Here is a 16,902-nt window from a genome sequence, read left to right on the forward strand (position 1 = left end):
CTTCTTCTCATCCTTGTTCCCTTCAGATGCTGAGCCCTGCAAGACCTTTTGCTCCCCACTACCCTCTGCTCACAGAAAGCAGAAGAAAGGCTTCAGTTCCCTTCCACAGATGAAGATCTCATGGGCCAGAGCTACAAACCAGCTCTTCAACACCAGAATTCCCCACAGCCACTTACAGCAGGACAGCCACGTTCAGAGAGATTCTCTCTTCACATCCAGCCTGTCCCTTCTTTTGTCCTCTCTTCCCACACAACCACTTTGCAGGAAGCTGCAGAGCTTGGCTGAAGGGAAAAGCTAAGCCTACTTCAGACAAAATAGCTCTTAAGAAGGCCTGATGGTGCTGTAAAAGGCAGGAATAAAAGCCTGAGCAAGGGCTGTGATGTGCTCCATTCACAGAGTCACTGGGATATCCGGAAGCTGCACACACAGATGTGATTTATTTCCCTTTCAATCTAAAAGAGCTCAGGCAGCCTCTAAGAGCACAAAATGCTCCAGGCCCATTTGACTTTTTCTCCCTGCCTTTTTTTTTTTTTTTTTTTTGTGTGCTGGAATAACAAATGCAAGAGCTCATTCAAGTGAAAAGGCTGAATGAATGCAGCCAAGGAGAGTGGAACTTCTCCTTGGTGGCACGGCCCAAGCACAGCCCTGCTGGCACCACAAGCAGCTATTTTCTCCCAGATTCCTTTGTATTTTGGAGCTTGGCTCGAGGTGAGAACACCTCTGAGAGGAAATCAAAGCTGGGAAGATCATAGAGGGGACTCTGGCTGGGACAACTTAAAGCCCAACTGGTTTTGATGAGGAAATTGTGCCTCAATGTGTCATGTGAGGCACAAAGGAGATGAGAAGTCAAAGCTCTGCTGTCTCCTGCTAAAGCTGGAGTGGGAGCTGTTGACCTTCAGGATTTGGGAGCAGTCCTGGCCAAGCTGGCACAGGGCTGGATGCAGCTTCTCCCCTCCCTGGATCTCCAGAGAACTTCTGCAGCTTCTTTGCTGCTGGTGCTCAGTTTGCAAACAGGCACTGAGGTGTCTCTGACAGATGTGCCGAGGCCTCTGTGCTGTGCTGTGACCTCCCTGCCTCTTCTGTGAGGAGTTTGTCACAGTTTTGCTGTCTGCTCTAGCTCTGAAGGAATCCCATTCCTTGCTGACCTGCCCTTTCTAAACTGGAATGGTGACCTGCAGGCAGCAAGAGAAACTAGCTTAATTTCTCTAAGAGAAACAAGCTTGCTCTGCTTTTGTCTTCTGTATCTTCAGCAAAAAACCCATTTTCCTCCCTGCTGAAAGCCCCCAGGGCTGCTCTGTGGCTCTCCCCTTCCTTCTACCCCACCAGCAGCCCCATGAACTGTGTGTGTTCCCTTCTGATCCCAGCTGCCAGCCAGCTGGATGCTGATGTAAAAAAACCCTCACACGCTTGGAAAAGAGAGATTTTCGCCTGTGAGCAAGGAAAAGGGATTCCAGCAAGCGTGGAGGGCTCCCAAAGAAGGGTTTTGTGCCTGGCTGTGGGGCAGCAGACGTGCTGGGGGGGGCTGATCCCTTCCTCCACAGCTGCAGCTCCCACCTCGGAGCCAGCCTCGCCACTCTCCACCTGCACGTCAGGAATAAACCAATTTTCCACAATGGATTAAGTGCCTGGTGTGACAAATGTACTTAAAGGCAGGCAGGGAGATCCCCCTGCAGCCTGGAAGGGAGTGTTTAATATTCTGAGTGGGTGTGGGGGCGATGCAGATGGTGCTGCAGGGCATCCCTGGCTCTGGAAGGACATTCACACTGCTCCACGGCCCCTCTGCTCCCTGTCCTGCCCTGCCAGACCTGAATCTGTGCTGATGGCACTGTGCAGTCAAGCACAGCCCTCAGGAGCAATGCTTTTGCTTTAAATGGGCCCAATGGAAACATCTGAGCTTCCCTCTGGTGTCACATCAGCCCAAATTTAAACAGCTCTCTTCACAGAGAGAAACAGGCACAACTTCCCAAGGACCTGTCCTGGGAAACACAGTGAGAAACCTCAGAGAAGAAGAGAAAACAATTCTTATCTCTAGTCACTGCTCCTGCTGTTTTTGCACATGTGGAATGTGTCAGGAAGATTGTTTACCTGAAGGGATTTGGTAGCTGGATTCTGGTGATGGTTGTTTATGTTAATTAACCAATCACTCAAAGCTGTGTTCTGCCTGGCTCAGACAGTCACAGGTTTTTCTTTAGTACAGTAGAATATAAAACTTCAGTATATTATCTGTTTAGTATGTAACTTAGTGTAGTATTTATGTAATACAGAATAGCTTCATACAGCAATAGTTCAGCATTCTGAATCACGGAGTCAGATCCCAATCCTTCCCAGACCCTGGGGTCACCCTGCACTCCATTCTCCCCCTGTGCCTCCCCAGAGAACATCCTCTGCACAGGAAAAGGCTGGGAGGGAACTCCTCAGGGCTCTGCTGGAGGCTCCTGACCCAGCTCTGCCCCAGGTCAGCGCTGGTGCTGCTGCAGGGGTGGCTCAGGGAGGGCTGGAGGAGCTGGCCTGGGCTGTGCTGAGCCGAGTCCGTGTTCCTTACCCTCGGAAGTCTGCAGCACCAGGGTCTTGCTGTAGGGGCTGACTCCTGACTTGTTGAAGGCCTTGACCCGAGCGCTGTAGGTGCTGTTGAAGTGCAGCCCATCCACTGTGCACATGGTCTCCTTGCCCACGTACACCTCCTGCAAGGCAAGGCTGCTGTCAGCGCCAGGGCTGGGGAGCAGCCTGGCACACCTTGGGGGCACAGCATCCCCCACCCTGGGCATCCCTGGGGGGCTGGCCAGGGCTAAGGCTGGGCAAAATGGGGTTTGCTCCTTGGGCTGCAGCACCAGCAGGAGGGGAGGGGGGTTCTGCCCCTCTGCTCTGCTCAGCTGGAATCCCAGGTGGAGTTCTGCCCCCAGATCTGGGGTCCAACATCAGGAGGATGTGCAGCTGCTGGAGAGAGTCCAGAGGAGGCCCTGGACTCTCTCCAGCCCCACCCAGTATGGTTATAGACACTCCCAGTATGGTCCCAGTTGAACCCAGTTGCCCCTGCTCTAGTCCCAGTCACTCCCCAGATGATCCCAGTCCCTCCCAGCATGGTCCCACTCACTCCCAGCTACCCTCAGCATGGTCCCAGTTCTCCCCAGCATGTTCCAGTTGTTCCCAGTGTGGTTCCAGCCTCCCCAGTGTGGTTACAGACACTCCCAGTACATCCCAGTTGCCCCCAGCATGTTCCAGTTGTTCCCAGTGTGGTTCCAGCCCCCCCCAGTATGGTTACAGACACTCCCAGTACATCCCAGTTGCCCCCAGCATGTCTGTAGTCATGTAGTGGAGCGGCTCCGACAAAAAATCCCGGTCAGCCATCTCCAGGGACACCCCAGGGCACAGCAGAGAGGGATCTGCCTCTGCAGGGGGTTGGGGATGAAATTAGGGGCTGAAGAGAAGAAAACTGGATCAGAAGGACCTGGAGCTGCTGGAGAGAGGAGCCAGGGAATGGCTCCCAGTGCCAGAGGGCAGGGATGGGTGGGAGATTGGGGATGAATATTATCAGCAGCGAGCACTGACCTGGCTCTCCCCACACCCAGCCTGCTGCTCCCTTCCCTCCAGGTCCCACCCCTGTCACCTCTCCTTTGCCTCAACTCTGCCTGAGCTCACTGTGGGTAAATTCAGAGTGCAATGGGCTGGTCCTGAGCCTACTCTCAGTGGATGTGAACACACCAGGATAATTATTGGCGTGTTGGATCAGAAAAAAATCATATTTTAATTGTGTAATTACAGCAATTTAAAAGCCCTCAGGCCTTAAACACCTCTGCTTGCTGGCAGCTGGCAAACCACGAGGCTTTCATGGCAATTAGCATACCTTGCATGAAATATTCAACAACCTAAAAATATGGACATTTATGGAATGGTTTGGATTGGAATGGACCTTAAAAACCATCCTGTTCCACCTCTTGCCATGGGCAGGGACACCTTCCACTACCCCAGGCAGCTCCAAGCCCTGTCCAATCTGGTCTTGGGCAGTTCCAGGGATCCAGGGGCAGCCACAGCTGCTCTGGGTAACAGGAGCTTCAAACTTGTTCTTTGAGTTTCCAAGTCAACTTGGCCACTGGAAAGCCATTTGCACCCCCTCAAATCACACGGTACCCCAAAACCCCACAGCTTGTCTGCACCTGGGCATCTGCTTCCCTGGGCAACCCAGCAGGGAAGAGGGGACTTGCAAAAAAAAAAAAAAAAAAAAAAAAAAAAGAGGACAAATCCCGTGGCAGGGAATCCCTGGGGGCAGAACATCCCCCCAGATCCTGTGCCAGGGCATCCCTAGGGGCAGAACATCCCCCCAAATCCTGTGCCAGGAATCCCTGGAGGCAGAACATCCCCCCAAATCCCGTGGCAGGGAATCCCTGGAGGCAGAACATCCCCCCAGCTTGTGTGCCAGGGAATCCCTGGAGGCAGAACATCCCCCCAGCTTGTGTGCCAGGGAATCCCTGGAGGCAGAACATCCCCCCAAATCCTGTGCCAGGGCATCCCTAGGGGCAGAACATCCCCCCAGATCCCGTGCCAGGAATCCCTGGAGGCAGAACATCCCCCCAAATCCCAGGTCAGGGAATCCCTGGGGGCAGAACATCCCCCCATATCCTGTGCTAGGAATCCCTGGGGGCAGAACATCCCCCCAGATCCTGTGCCAGGAATCCCTGGAGGCAGAACATCCCCCCAAATCCCATGGCAGGGAATCCCTGGAGGCAGAACATCCCCCCCAAATCCTGTGCCAGGGAATCCCAGGGGGTAGAACATCCCCTCCCACCCTGGCTCCCAGCTCCTACCCTGAACTGGCCCCCGTTGCCATCGTCCAGCTCCAGGATGTATCCTTCCACCTGCACCGTGGACAGGGGCGGCTGCTTCCAGGACAGGGTGGCGCTGTTGTTGTGGGTGCAGCACTCCTCCAGCTGCAGGATCGGCGGGGCCGGCACTGGGGACGAGACTAATCACCAATTAGTGCAATTAGTGCAACCCTGGGGGATGCAGGGTGCACTCACTGCCTGGCTGGGACGGCAGCAGAAAGGGCTTTTCTCCCACCGGGCTCCACTGAATTCCTCCCCCCTGCCAGCCTGGTGAAGCTTTTCTGCTTTACTCCTATTTTCTAATTAATTTTGGGGAATTATGGCAGCACAATGCATCTGTTTTGAGCTGTCTGGACCTTTCATGCAGCCAGTCCCAAACCTGGGACAATTCTCCCACAGGTTCTGGACTCATCTACAGCCCTGCTTTTCCCTTCAATAAATTCACTGCAACAAAACTGGGGGGGCTGAGCTCCCCCTTTGGCAGCCATCAGCTGCACAGGGGAGAGAAAGGACTGCCAGGGATTTTCCTGCTGTGTTTGGGCATCTCCACATATGTCCCACAGCCCACTCCTGTTCTGAAAAGCACAGGGAGAGTGACAATGACAGCTCTCAAAGAGCTGCTCGTCCACCATCCTCATCCTCACTGCCCAAAGTGACAAGAGCCACTGGAAACAGACAAGATGGGGAGGAGCCATGGATGCCTGGGAAAAAGCTGGATTTGCCCAGCATTCACCCTCTGGAACTCCTCCACCTCCTGGGCTGCATCCTCCAGGCTGGAAGTGGCTGTGGGATGCCTTGGGATTGCTCACTGCTCTTTACTGAGGCCTCAGGTGTTGCCCTCCCTCCCCTGGTGCTGGGACACAGAATTGGGATGCAAAGCCAACCTTCTGCAAGTCTACAAAACCAACAACTGATTTCCACAGCCAGGGTGAGCTGGGAGGAGGAGGAGGAAGGATTTGATAAGAGGAGGGTGGGCGGCTGAACCAGCAGCAGATTTGCTCTTATTAATTAAAAATAACTCTCTGGGCTAAATTGCAGGAAGGGAGGGCAGGAACACAGGAATGTGAAACAGCAATCCAGCCCTCCCTGGGTTTGCTATCCAAAAATATTCCTGACATTTCAGATGAACAGCCTGGCTAAGGAAGAGCGAGCATGGGCAGCTCCTCCCTGCCACCAGCACCATCAGCTGAGGATGCTCCATGTGGTGACAGAGAACAGTGTGGCCAACATCCTGCCTGTCCCTGGCCACTGAGACACCCTGGTGTGTGCAGACAGCTCCTGGGACAGGAATTCCAGCTGTGCTGGGGATGAACAGCAGAGCCAGACCTGCAGCTGGTGGATGTTCCTCCAGGCAGCTGAAGGTACAGGCCAGGCTCAGTGTCCTCCTGAGCCTCCCTGTGTCACAGCACCTCTGCATCTCTGTCAGCATCCCTGGGCTTGCCAAACCCCAAATTCCTCATGGGCTGCAGCAGCCCTGGGTGGGACAGGAGAAGGAGCACAGAGGGAGTGGGGAACAGCAAGGAAACAGAAAAAAATAGAATAGAATACCAAAATGATGACCTAAACCGACAGGGAGGTGAGGAGAAGGAGGGCAGAGGCCAGGCTAGGTGACCTGGCTCTGTTTGGAGGGACATCTGCTCTGTGACAGATGCTGCTCAGCACTGAAGGAGCATGGGGATGTGAGGAGAGGTTTGGGAAAAGCCTTGTGCTGCTCTCAAATTGAGGTCCCAACCTGCAGAGCACTTTTCAATGCACCAACAACTTTGTCAGAGCACTTTTTAATGCACTAGTAAATTTTTAATGCAGTAGGAGTGCTTTTCCAGGCAAAGCCAAACCCCTGGCACCCTGCTCTGGCACACAGATGCCCAGGGATGCAAGACAGGCAGGCAAATGGTTGGCCCAGGGATGCAAAACCCACAGGAATGGGCACATCTCTGGGTCTGGGGTGCCCCATCCTGCTGGGAGCTTGTTGGATTATGCTCTTTTCTGACCCAGAGCAACTGAGGTAACTGAGAGGTGTTTTAAAACTTTTATTCCATTTTCAGTCTCATGAGAAGGGTGAGACAATAGAGATGTTATAACTCACACCATCACAATCAGAAGACCATTATTTACTAATTACAATACCCTGTAAGTGTTTCTTGGTCTATCAGCTTTTGCCACACCATGCTGTAAATGCCTTAAAGCCAATCATCTAAAATTACCCCTTGTGGGTCCTACTACAATACACCTTTCATAGCTCTATTTCTCCAGAGTATTTAGCTTTATTTGCAAAGCCATCCTTTGAAACTTGCTTTTAGTTCTATTTTTCTCTTAATAATCTTTGTCTTATTCTATAGCATTTCTAAGTCAGCATTTCTTATCTCAAAGTTTCCATACAGATGCACTCTATGTCAGCCTTCTGTTAAGCTCTTGGAGTTCTCTACAAATTCATTTCTCACAGGAGGTGAGGAGCTCTCCTTTTCTGCCTTTCCCCTGGGATGAGCTGCCTGGCAGCTCCCAGCAGGAGCAGAGCTGAGCTTTGGGAAGTGTCCTGGATTGCCAAGGGAATTGTTTTCTATTTGCCATCAGTATGGCAGTTGTCTTCTGTCCATTGGGCAGTTTTTCCTTATCTCTTCCACACCCACTCCTCCCCTGGGCAGACACCTGCTGATAAGAGGCCATGGAATGTCCCTGCAGGGCTGATAAGAGCTACAGCATCCCATGGGAGATGTGAGCCCAGAGGGAGGAGCCAAGCATTCCTGCCTGGATAGAATCTGGAGATTCTGGAACACCAGCACGGCTTCTCCACTGCATTCCCAGAGGAGCAGCAGCTGCCTCTGCCCCTGGATCTCCAGAGGATTCTGCCCCCTTCTCCAGGATCCCTGCTCCAGCAGAACCACCCCTGGCCCTGCAGGAGGGCTGAGCCACAATTCCAATGGCCCTGCTGCAGCACCCTGACCCACAGGGTGTCAGGCTGTGCTCTGGCTCTGGCAGGGTTGGTTTAGTTCACTGCATTGTTTATTTTATCCTTTCATTTTCTTCCCTAATAAAGAACTGTTATTCCTGCTCCCATATTATTCCCTGAGAGCCCCTTAAATTCAAATTTATAACAATTGGGAAGGAGGAGGTTTACATTTTCCATTTCAGGGGAGGCTCCTGCCCTCCTTAGCAGACACCTGGCTTTCCAAACCAGGACAGGGAGGCACTGGAAAGATCCTTACCTTTCATCTGCACGAAGTCCAGCTGGTGGATGGACTGCAGCAGAGGGGCATTGTCCAGGTTCAGGTCGAAGTCCGTGGTCATGCGTGGGGTGAGCGTCCCCTTCCCCCACTGATCCTCGGTCATGTGCACCCTCCTGATGAGAGCATCTGAGATCTGCAGGGCAGGAGCAGCCTCAGCTGCTGGGGGAGTGTCCCCTGCCTTGTCCCCACCCTGTTTCCCCCGTCCCTCTGCCTCCCAGGCTGAAGGCTGGGATGTCACACCTGGTTTCCAGCATCACTCTTCCCTGCAGGCTGGGCTGGAGGAGGGAACCCTGGAGTGCTGGGTGCTATTCAATGGCAAAAGTGTTGGAAAAACCCAGCTTTACAGAGATGGGGCAACTGAGAGGTGTTTTAAAAGATTTTATTCCCTTATCAGTCTCATAGAAGGGTGAGACATAAGAGATGTAAAACTCAACACCATTCCATCAGAAGCCAACCTATTACCTTATAAATGTTTTTCAGCCTATTAGCTTTTGTCACACAATGCTGCTAATACATCACCCCAATCACCTAATTATTTTTCCCCACAATTCATCTTTCACAGTTCTAATTCTCTAAAATATCTGGTTGTTTTTGCAAAAGCCATAATTTGAAACTTGTTTCTAGTTCAGTCTGTCTCTCTCAGCAATGTCATCTCTACTCCATGGCCTTCCCAAGTCAGCACACCTTATCTCAGAGTGTGCATACAGGCATGCAAGGCTGTGTGAGCTTTGCCAGGCTGTGAGAACTCTTTACAAATCCATTTCTCACACCAAAGGGAGCCCAGAAATGCCTGGTCTGTTGGTGTCCCAGTGGAGAGCCACGAGCATGGTGTGATCCCTGCTCCAGAGATGCACCATCCACCCCTGCTCCGTTCCTCCTGAGAGGAATGGCAGATTTGTCTTCACAACCAAGCTGTGGGTCTGCATGCAGATAAAACCAGCACTGGGAGATGAAAGAAACAATGGGAAGGATTCCACTGATTGATGAATGGAAAAAGATATTTGCTTTCGGAAATAAACCTTAGGTTTGTTGATAAATGAAATTAGACATTGAAAGATGAAAGAGACAATGGGGAAGAAAAACCCCTAAATTCCGTAAGAATTAAAAATTGAAAGGGAGGGTTGTACATTAGAGGGAAATCTCTGGTGTCAGGTGTTTTGGGAAGTCTGAACCTCTCAAGGACCTCAGGCAATGGGGAAAGAGAGAAGGGAAATGTGGCTGGGAAATGGGGATAAAAAGGGAGGCTGTGTCCTCCAAAAATCTGAGAGATCCCAGGGGAATGCCCCATGGCCTCTCCCTTTATTCAAATAAAGCCAAAGGACTCCTCTGTCTCCTTTTTGGACATAAACCTCTGGTGTTTGTGGATTAATTTTCCTGACACTCTCCTCCTGAAACATCCCTGCCCTGCCCTGCCCCTGCTCCTGCCCTGCTGTGAAGGTGGAGGCGACCAGGGGCAGATCCTTGATTCTATGGGGGCATTTCCCCTGGAGCAGCCCCAGCCCTGCTGCCCCCCCAGGCCCCAGACTGACCTGCAGGAAGCCACTGGGGTCGTTCTCCTTGATGACCTCCAGGCAATATTCCATCAGCCCCGTGGTCTGGCGCAGCTTCACCGTGCAGTGCGAGATCTGGTCCCGCACCACCTGCGGGGGACAGGGACACCAGGGTCACCAGGACTGGCCAACGCTCACACACTGAGCTCCAGACCTGTCAGAGCCTGGGGAACAACCATGTAGAACCACAGAAAGTTTTTAAGGTCCTTTCCAGCCCCAAGGGATCTTGTTCCTCCCCCTGCCGTGGCAGGGACACCTTGCACCATCCCAGGTTGCTCCAAGCCCTCTCCAAGCTGGCCTCAGACACTTCCAGGGATGGGGAATCCACAATCTCTCAGGGGAGAGAGTCTGTTCTAACCAGCTTTGTTCAGCCCAAAATCATCATTAACACACACAATTATTCAAAGCAGGAGGGCAGCTCCATGCCCTGCCTTTAATTAAGCCAGCTTCCAAATGGCAGCTGGTGAGCTCCGTGCCAAGCAAATGCCAACTCCCACGGATCCAGAGCTGCCCTGTCCCCCCCTGGCATGCAGCCAGGCTATGGGGCTGGCCCTGGGGCAGCTGCACTCATGAGGATGAGGAGTGACCCTGGCAGCTGCTCTTTGCCAGGAGGATGGACAACACCACCTCCCCCAGCCCCATCCCTGAGGATGTGACTGAGATGCTCAGCAGGGACCAGAATTCTGCAGAATTCCCTTGTTTGCTCCACTGGGGATGAGCTCTGAGGGAGGGAAGCTCCAGGGAGAGGAGAGAAATGAATAAATCCAAGCTCTGCCTGAGGCTGCCCTGCTCTGCCTGCCTGCTCCACATTAAGGCACCTCTTGCACTCCCAGCTCCTTCCCCAAGGGATCACATTCCAGCATCCCAGCAGAGCAGCACAAGAGGGAGGTTTGCTGGTGCCTGAGGGCTCTGCTGACCTTCCCTGAAGCACAGCAAAGAGGAGAGGGTCCAGGCTGGGTGCCACAAGGATTTATTTGGATGCCACAAGGTTTATTTTTATTTATTTATTTTAAGCTGGCTGCTCCTTCACACTGAATCCTGCAGATCCAGGATTTCACTGGCAGAGCAGCTCAGGAAGAGAGATTTTATTCTTGGACAAATGTGCTCAAACACCCACAGAAGATTTTTTATTTTCTACTCCTGGAAGAGCTTTAAAAAGCTGTGTACAGCTCTCCACTGGCACTGAACAAAGCTGTGCAGCTCTGGGGAGTCTTACAGTGAGGATGAGCTTGGCAGCTGCAGCCAGATGGGAAAAGCTGCAATAAACAGGGATGAGTATTGTAATTGTTGGGTTCCCAGATGAAGGAAGGAATGATGAATTTGACTCCATGTTCTCAGAAGGCTCATTTATTATTTTATGATACTATACTATATTAAAGAATACTAAACTATACTAAAGAATACAGAAAGGATACAGACAGAAGGATAAAAATATAATAATGAAAACTTGTTATTCTTTCCAGAGCCCTAGCACAGCTTGACCTTGATTGGTCATTAAGTCAAAACAATTCACATAAAACCAATAAAACAATCACCTGTTGGATAAACAATCTCCAACCACATTCCAAAGCAGCAAAACACAGGAGAAGCAAATAAAATAATATTGTTTTTCTTTTTCTCTGAGGCTTCTCAGCTTCCCAGGAGAAAAATCCTGGGCAAAGGGATTTTTCCAGGAAATATGAGTGCCACAGATGAACATTCCTGGGAGCTCCTTCTGCCAGCACTCCTGTCTGAGGGATGGGCAGGGAAAGGAAGCACAGTGAAGGAACCTGGGCAGGGCAATCAGTGCCATCTCCTGTTGGTTAATTAAAATTTAATCACCTCTACTTAATCAGCTAGCAGGGAGAAAAGAATTACCAGCCTTGCAGCTTAAAAGCAAAGATTCCTTCAGGTTGGAAAATCCCCCAAATACCACCCAGGCCAACTGTCCCCCCAGCACTGACCTGCTGGAACTCTGGGAACTGCTGAGAATTTCAGACTTTCTGTGCTGAAAGGCTCTGACCCCCCAGAGAACACTGCACTGACCTGAGGCCCTGGAGAAGCTTCCAGAATGGAATGACAGAACTGGGATTGTGGGCGTGGAGTTTGAATAGAAGTGTGTGATATCACAAGGTAAAAAACTTAAGTTTTAAAATGTAGTAATATATATAAAAATAATGTAGTAGTATATATATGTAGTTTTTTATATATATATATATATATATATATATATATATATATATATATATATATATATATATAAAACAAGATAGAAGTTTGAAAGCAGAAGCTGATCTTTCTTCTCCCTAAGTTTAGGTAATATTGTGTAATTGGATAACAAAGTCCACATTGTGGGACACGAGTAGTTAGTCATTAAGTTAAAAGTAAAAATAATTTAAGTATAATTTCTTAATTAAACAATTTATCCTTAAAAGGTCTTGTATAGAGAGAGATGACTCAATTATCAATTTGTTAAAGTACAGTACTGCAGAACTCAGGGTTTGTGAGATGTAACAACTAATGAACATCTGAGTCCCAACAAGAAATACCATCTCACACTTTTAATCCCAACCTTAACAGCAACAACAACAAAAAAAAGGAATAAAGAATCCACACTGACCCAAATCCCCAGGTCCACATGGATTTAAAACCCCTCCAGGCATGGAGACCCTGAGCAGCCCGGGCTGGACAAACCTTTCCATGAAGAAATTTTCCCTAATACCCAATCTCAACTTCCCCTGGTGCCTCTTGAGGCTGTTCCCTTCCATCCTGTTCCCTGGCAGGTTTGGGACAGCCCCCCTGCTCGTGTGAAATGCCATCAAGGACTCTCCAGAAGAGCTCCAGATTTTCAGGGAGCAGCCACTCCCGGCTGCTTCCAGCCATCCCACCTGGTGCTCGCAGGCTGTGGCAGAGGAGGGGGTGCAGGTGCACCAGAGGCAGCTCCCATCTTGCTCCTCTGGAGCTGGACATTGTCCAGAGGCTCCTGGAGGTGCTGGCTGGCTCTGAGCTGGAGCTGGAGCTGCCCAGGCTGGTTTTGGCCTCAGGCATTGCTGTTGTTGGAGCAGGGAGTTCATTCCGTGCCAGGTTCTGACACCTGAGAGCACAGGAACAGCTCTGCTGGGGTGAATCCCACAATTCCAGGATGGTTTGGGTTGGGAGGGATCTTTAAAAGTCACCCAGTGCCACCCCTGCCATGGCAGGGACACCTTCCACTGTCCCAGGGTGTCCCAGTGTCCAGCCTGGCCTTGGGCACTGCCAGGGATCCAGGGGCAGCCACAGCAAATCTGGCAATTCCAGCCCAGCCAGGAATTCCTTCCTGATATCCCATCTAAATCTACCCTCTTCCAGCTAAAGCCATTCTCCCTTGTCCTGGTCATTCCAGCCCAGCCAGGAATTCCCAGTTCCCAATCTCCCACCCATCCCTGCCCTCTGGCACTGGGAGCCATTCCCTGGCTCCTGTCCTTCCATCCTTGTCCCCAGTCCCTCTCCAGCTCTCCTGGAGCCCCTCCAGGTCCTGTAAGGGTAAAGCAGAGCCAGCAGCTGCTCCTGGAGATCCCACTCCCACCCTAACCTCCCTGAAAGAGGGCAAGCCCCCGGATTTCCCTTCCCAGCCCTCCAGGGCAGGATGCAGAAGGTGCAAAGCAGCTTTTTGTCTTTGTGTGACCCCTCCTGCTCAGAGAGAGGGCTCAGGACTCCTCTGCTCCTGGGAAGGTTTTTGTCTGTGTGGATTTTGGGTCTCCCAGCTGCAGACCATGAGATAAACCCAATCTGTGGGGTGCAGCCCTGCTGTCAGAGCTCATCCTGGCTGCACCAAGCGTGGCAGAGGCAGGTTCTGCATTCCCTGCCTGCTGGGAAGGGGATCCCACGTGGAATGCCTGGAAAAGCCACTGGGAGCCCCCTCTGTGGGGGCAATGCACGTGCCACTGGGAAGGCAGCGAAGATGGGATTGCTAAAACAATCTTCTTATCTTCTTTGCAGCTTAAACCTCTGTCTGCTTTGCCCAGGATAATGAATTTGTGAACCTCTCCCTGCTGGAGCTGGTGCTTTCCAAGGATTTCCAGCAGAATTGCCATCTGCTGCCTCCAGCCAGGCTCCAGCTCCAGGAAACAACATTTCCTGGGTGAAGACATCATAAAAGCTTTTTTCTTTTTCTATTAAGGTGCTCAAAGACTATAAAAAAAAGAGGCTCCAGCAGCAGAGACACCCCAGACTCCCAGGGCAGCCTTCTCCAGGTGAAGCCAAAGCTGCAGCCCTGTCCCAGCCCTCCTCTAACTCTGATCCCCTCAGGGGTCCAGCATCACCCAGGGCATAAAACAGCATTTTCATTTCACCATCTCTTACAGCAAAAAAAGCCAAAAGTAGAAATCCAAGTTGCCTTCACCAGCACCAAACTGCTTTTAAGGCAAAAAAAAAAAAAAAAAAAGATCTTTGGTTGGGATCCAGTGGGGCTTTAAAGGAGAAATGGGATGCACACAGGGCAAAAAGATTCCATCAGCCACTTTGATCAGTAAAATTAAAGGTCTTAGAAATAAGACATAAACATCTCTCACACATTTGAAGGCCTGGTCTAAACCCAGTGGGGTCACCAAAGCTAAGATATTTTCCATGGGGCATTAAACCACTTGAATCCTGGGATTCTCCTCATGCAGGAGGGATTTCTGCTCCCTGGGACCCCAGAAATGCAGAGTTTGCTGATGGAGAGAGCTGGAAGGGAAATCTGGGGGTTCCTCAAGCCTTGGAGTCGTGCAAGAGCCTGTGCTGGGCTGAGGGGCAGCCTTGGGGGGCCAGGAGGGACTCCCAGGAAAACCTGGCACATCCAGGATGGGGATCCCACTGCTGGCCTGGAAAACCCTTTCCAAGAAGAAATTTTCTCTCTTATCCAATTCAAATCTCCCCTGAAGCACCTTGAGGCTCTTTCCCTTTGTTAGCTCAGAGAAGAGACTGACCCCAGCCTGGCTCTTCATGGCTCAGATTTTCAGGGGATTAGGGAAGCTCCACACATTTGGTTTTTTTGTGGTCATTTTTTACCAAACACCATTCCCCCCCCCTTTAAGTGCTAAATAAGGCAACAGCCAGAACCTGGCTGCCAATTCCTATAAAAAGAGGTTTTTGTGCACTCACAGCAATTCACCACGACCTTAAAATAGGACAGTTCTTTCAAGAGCTTTTCCTCCCTGAGATGGCATTAACTATAATTTACATTTTAATTTTAATACAGCTCCTAGAAGGCAATAACATCTCCACTTAAGTGTCCTCCTCCTTTCTGAAGTGCTTGGGTGGGTGACAGATTTCAAGGCACTCAACCTTCCCAGTGCCTGGGATGAGTCCTGCTGGGAATGTCACCTCACCCTGGGTCACCTGCACACCCCAGCTGGAAAAAATCACCAGGACAGAGCCTGGCAAAGATCTGAGCGTGCAGAATCCCCCAGCCAGAGCTTTTTCCAGGTGGGTGTTTCCATGGTGACCTGGGAGAGCAGAGCTGCTGTGCTGGCAGCACCAGGAACCTGCTCCAGCAGGGAACACTGAGTTCCACCAGGAAATCCTGCCTGAAGAAGGAGCAGCACTTCAGCTCTGGGGAGAGGCAGAGCCATGGACAGGAAGCCTTGGGGAGTGTTTGCTGCCAGCTGCTCTCCTGGGAGGGGGGTAAATGCTGTCAGCCTTGTTAGTGTTCAGGAACACACCATCACAGAATGATTCTATGCAGGTGCTTTTATTGAAGGGCTCTGGGTGTCAAACCTGACTCTGACCATACAGTCGAGATGAACATGTTTTTATATTCTATCCTTATATAACTTTCATGTTAATTATTAAACTTATATTGTTCTATTGTATACATAGATTTCAGCTAAGCAAAGCCCCCCTTAAATTTCCAGCATAGTTTCTCATGATTCTTCTTATGATTATATAATAATTATATTTAATTACTAAACAATCACCACATCTAACAATCATATCATTTATCACACTGCTTACGCAGGTGCAGTTGATCTGGGAAAACAAAAAGCCTAACATTTTCAGATTCTATCATTTTCCAGGGTTCCACTATCAGCCTCAACAGCAGCCTGGAGAAATCGTGGAGCAAAGGCACCCCAAGGCTGGAAAAAGGCTGGAATGGTCCCCAGTGCTGCTGAGAGCTTCAGCCTGGGTGTGTGGTGGGCTGAGCAGAGATTTCCTCCTGGGACAGCCTCTGTGTCCCCTGCACAAACCTGCCCATGGGAAGGGCAGGAAGGGCTCCCTGCTGCCCTGGCAGATGTGGCACCTGAGCCTCATCCAGGTAGAATGAGAATCATGGAATTGGGCTGGAAGGGACCTTTAATCCCACCCCTCAGGAAAGACCCCTTGCTCCTCTGAAAACCAGGCAAGGACACACCAGGAGGTCTGTCCTGCAGCAGGAGCTGCCCTGGCCCCAGGGCTCCTCCAGATGTTGGTTTTTGAAGCCCAGGCTCTCAGGTTTGAATCCAGCCCCAGGGGAGGCTGCAGAAGGGCAGGGAGATGTCCCTTCCCAGCTGGTGTCCTCACAAGGCTCTCCCTGCTCTGCAGCAATTAGTGCTGGCCCAGAGTCAGCCCTGGATCTGTGCCTGCCCCCATGGAATGTGTGCCAGGGCAAAGCAGGGCAGCCCCCAAGCCAAACCCACCCCAAACCCAGGCTGGATTCCTCCATGGAATGTGTGCCAGGGCAAAGCAGGGCGGCCCCCAAGCCAAACCCACTCCAAATGGGGATGGGAACTGGGGCTGGGAACGTGTCCTGAGAGGTGCCTGTGGCCCTGTGCCAGGGCTCTGTGCCCTGTGCTTCTCCTCTTCCCTCCATCCCACGGTGCCAGGATGGCCAAAATCCCACTGGGCAGGAGCAGCAGCCTGGGGAGACTCCAGGACAGGAGCCAGGACACTGTGGCTCCGTGCTGGCTGCTGGGGCCACCAGCTGGGACCTGGCAGGGCTCCCTGGCACTGCCAAGGCTCCCTGGGCACTCATCTCCTCGGGGGAGATGCTCCAGGACAGGACAGTGACAAGGGGACACCCAGGAGAGGCCTCCTGTGGGAAGGGTGAGGGTCCCAGCACGAGTGGCCAAAGTGTCCTGTGCTGATGGGGACACTGGCCAGGACAGACCCACAGCCCTGCAGGACTGACAGCTGCACCAAAGCATGGGCCAGGAGGTGACCCCTCGCTTCTCTGCAGATGGAAACAGCCCAGCAGTGCCCAAGGCCAGGCTGGACAGGGCTGGAGCAGCCTGGGATGGTGGGAGGTGTCCCTGCCATGGCAGGGGTGGCACTGGGTGGGATTTAAGGTCCCCTCCAGCCCAATTCCATGATTCTGATTCTACCTGGATGAGGCTC

General features: G+C 51.6%; 1 protein-coding gene across 2 annotated transcripts in view; it reads right to left on the reverse strand.

Moving 5' to 3' along the window:
* TRIM9 (tripartite motif containing 9) overlaps positions 1 to 16,902 on the reverse strand; it is a gene marked incomplete at both ends in the record, with an annotated part of 62,645 nt that overhangs the window by 10,661 nt on the left and 35,082 nt on the right. For both annotated transcript variants that reach the window (XM_084208241.1, XM_084208242.1), the window contains 4 exons: positions 2,543 to 2,681; positions 4,800 to 4,957; positions 8,021 to 8,174; positions 9,571 to 9,681. In XM_084208241.1, the coding sequence (XP_084064367.1) occupies positions 2,543 to 2,681; positions 4,800 to 4,957; positions 8,021 to 8,174; positions 9,571 to 9,681 (562 nt within the window). The remainder of the gene's footprint in view (positions 1 to 2,542; positions 2,682 to 4,799; positions 4,958 to 8,020; positions 8,175 to 9,570; positions 9,682 to 16,902) is intronic.

The sequence above is a fragment of the Fringilla coelebs genome, assembly GCF_963513975.1.
Source record: "Fringilla coelebs genome assembly, chromosome: 6".
In the NCBI taxonomy this organism is placed as follows: Eukaryota; Metazoa; Chordata; class Aves; order Passeriformes; family Fringillidae; genus Fringilla; species Fringilla coelebs.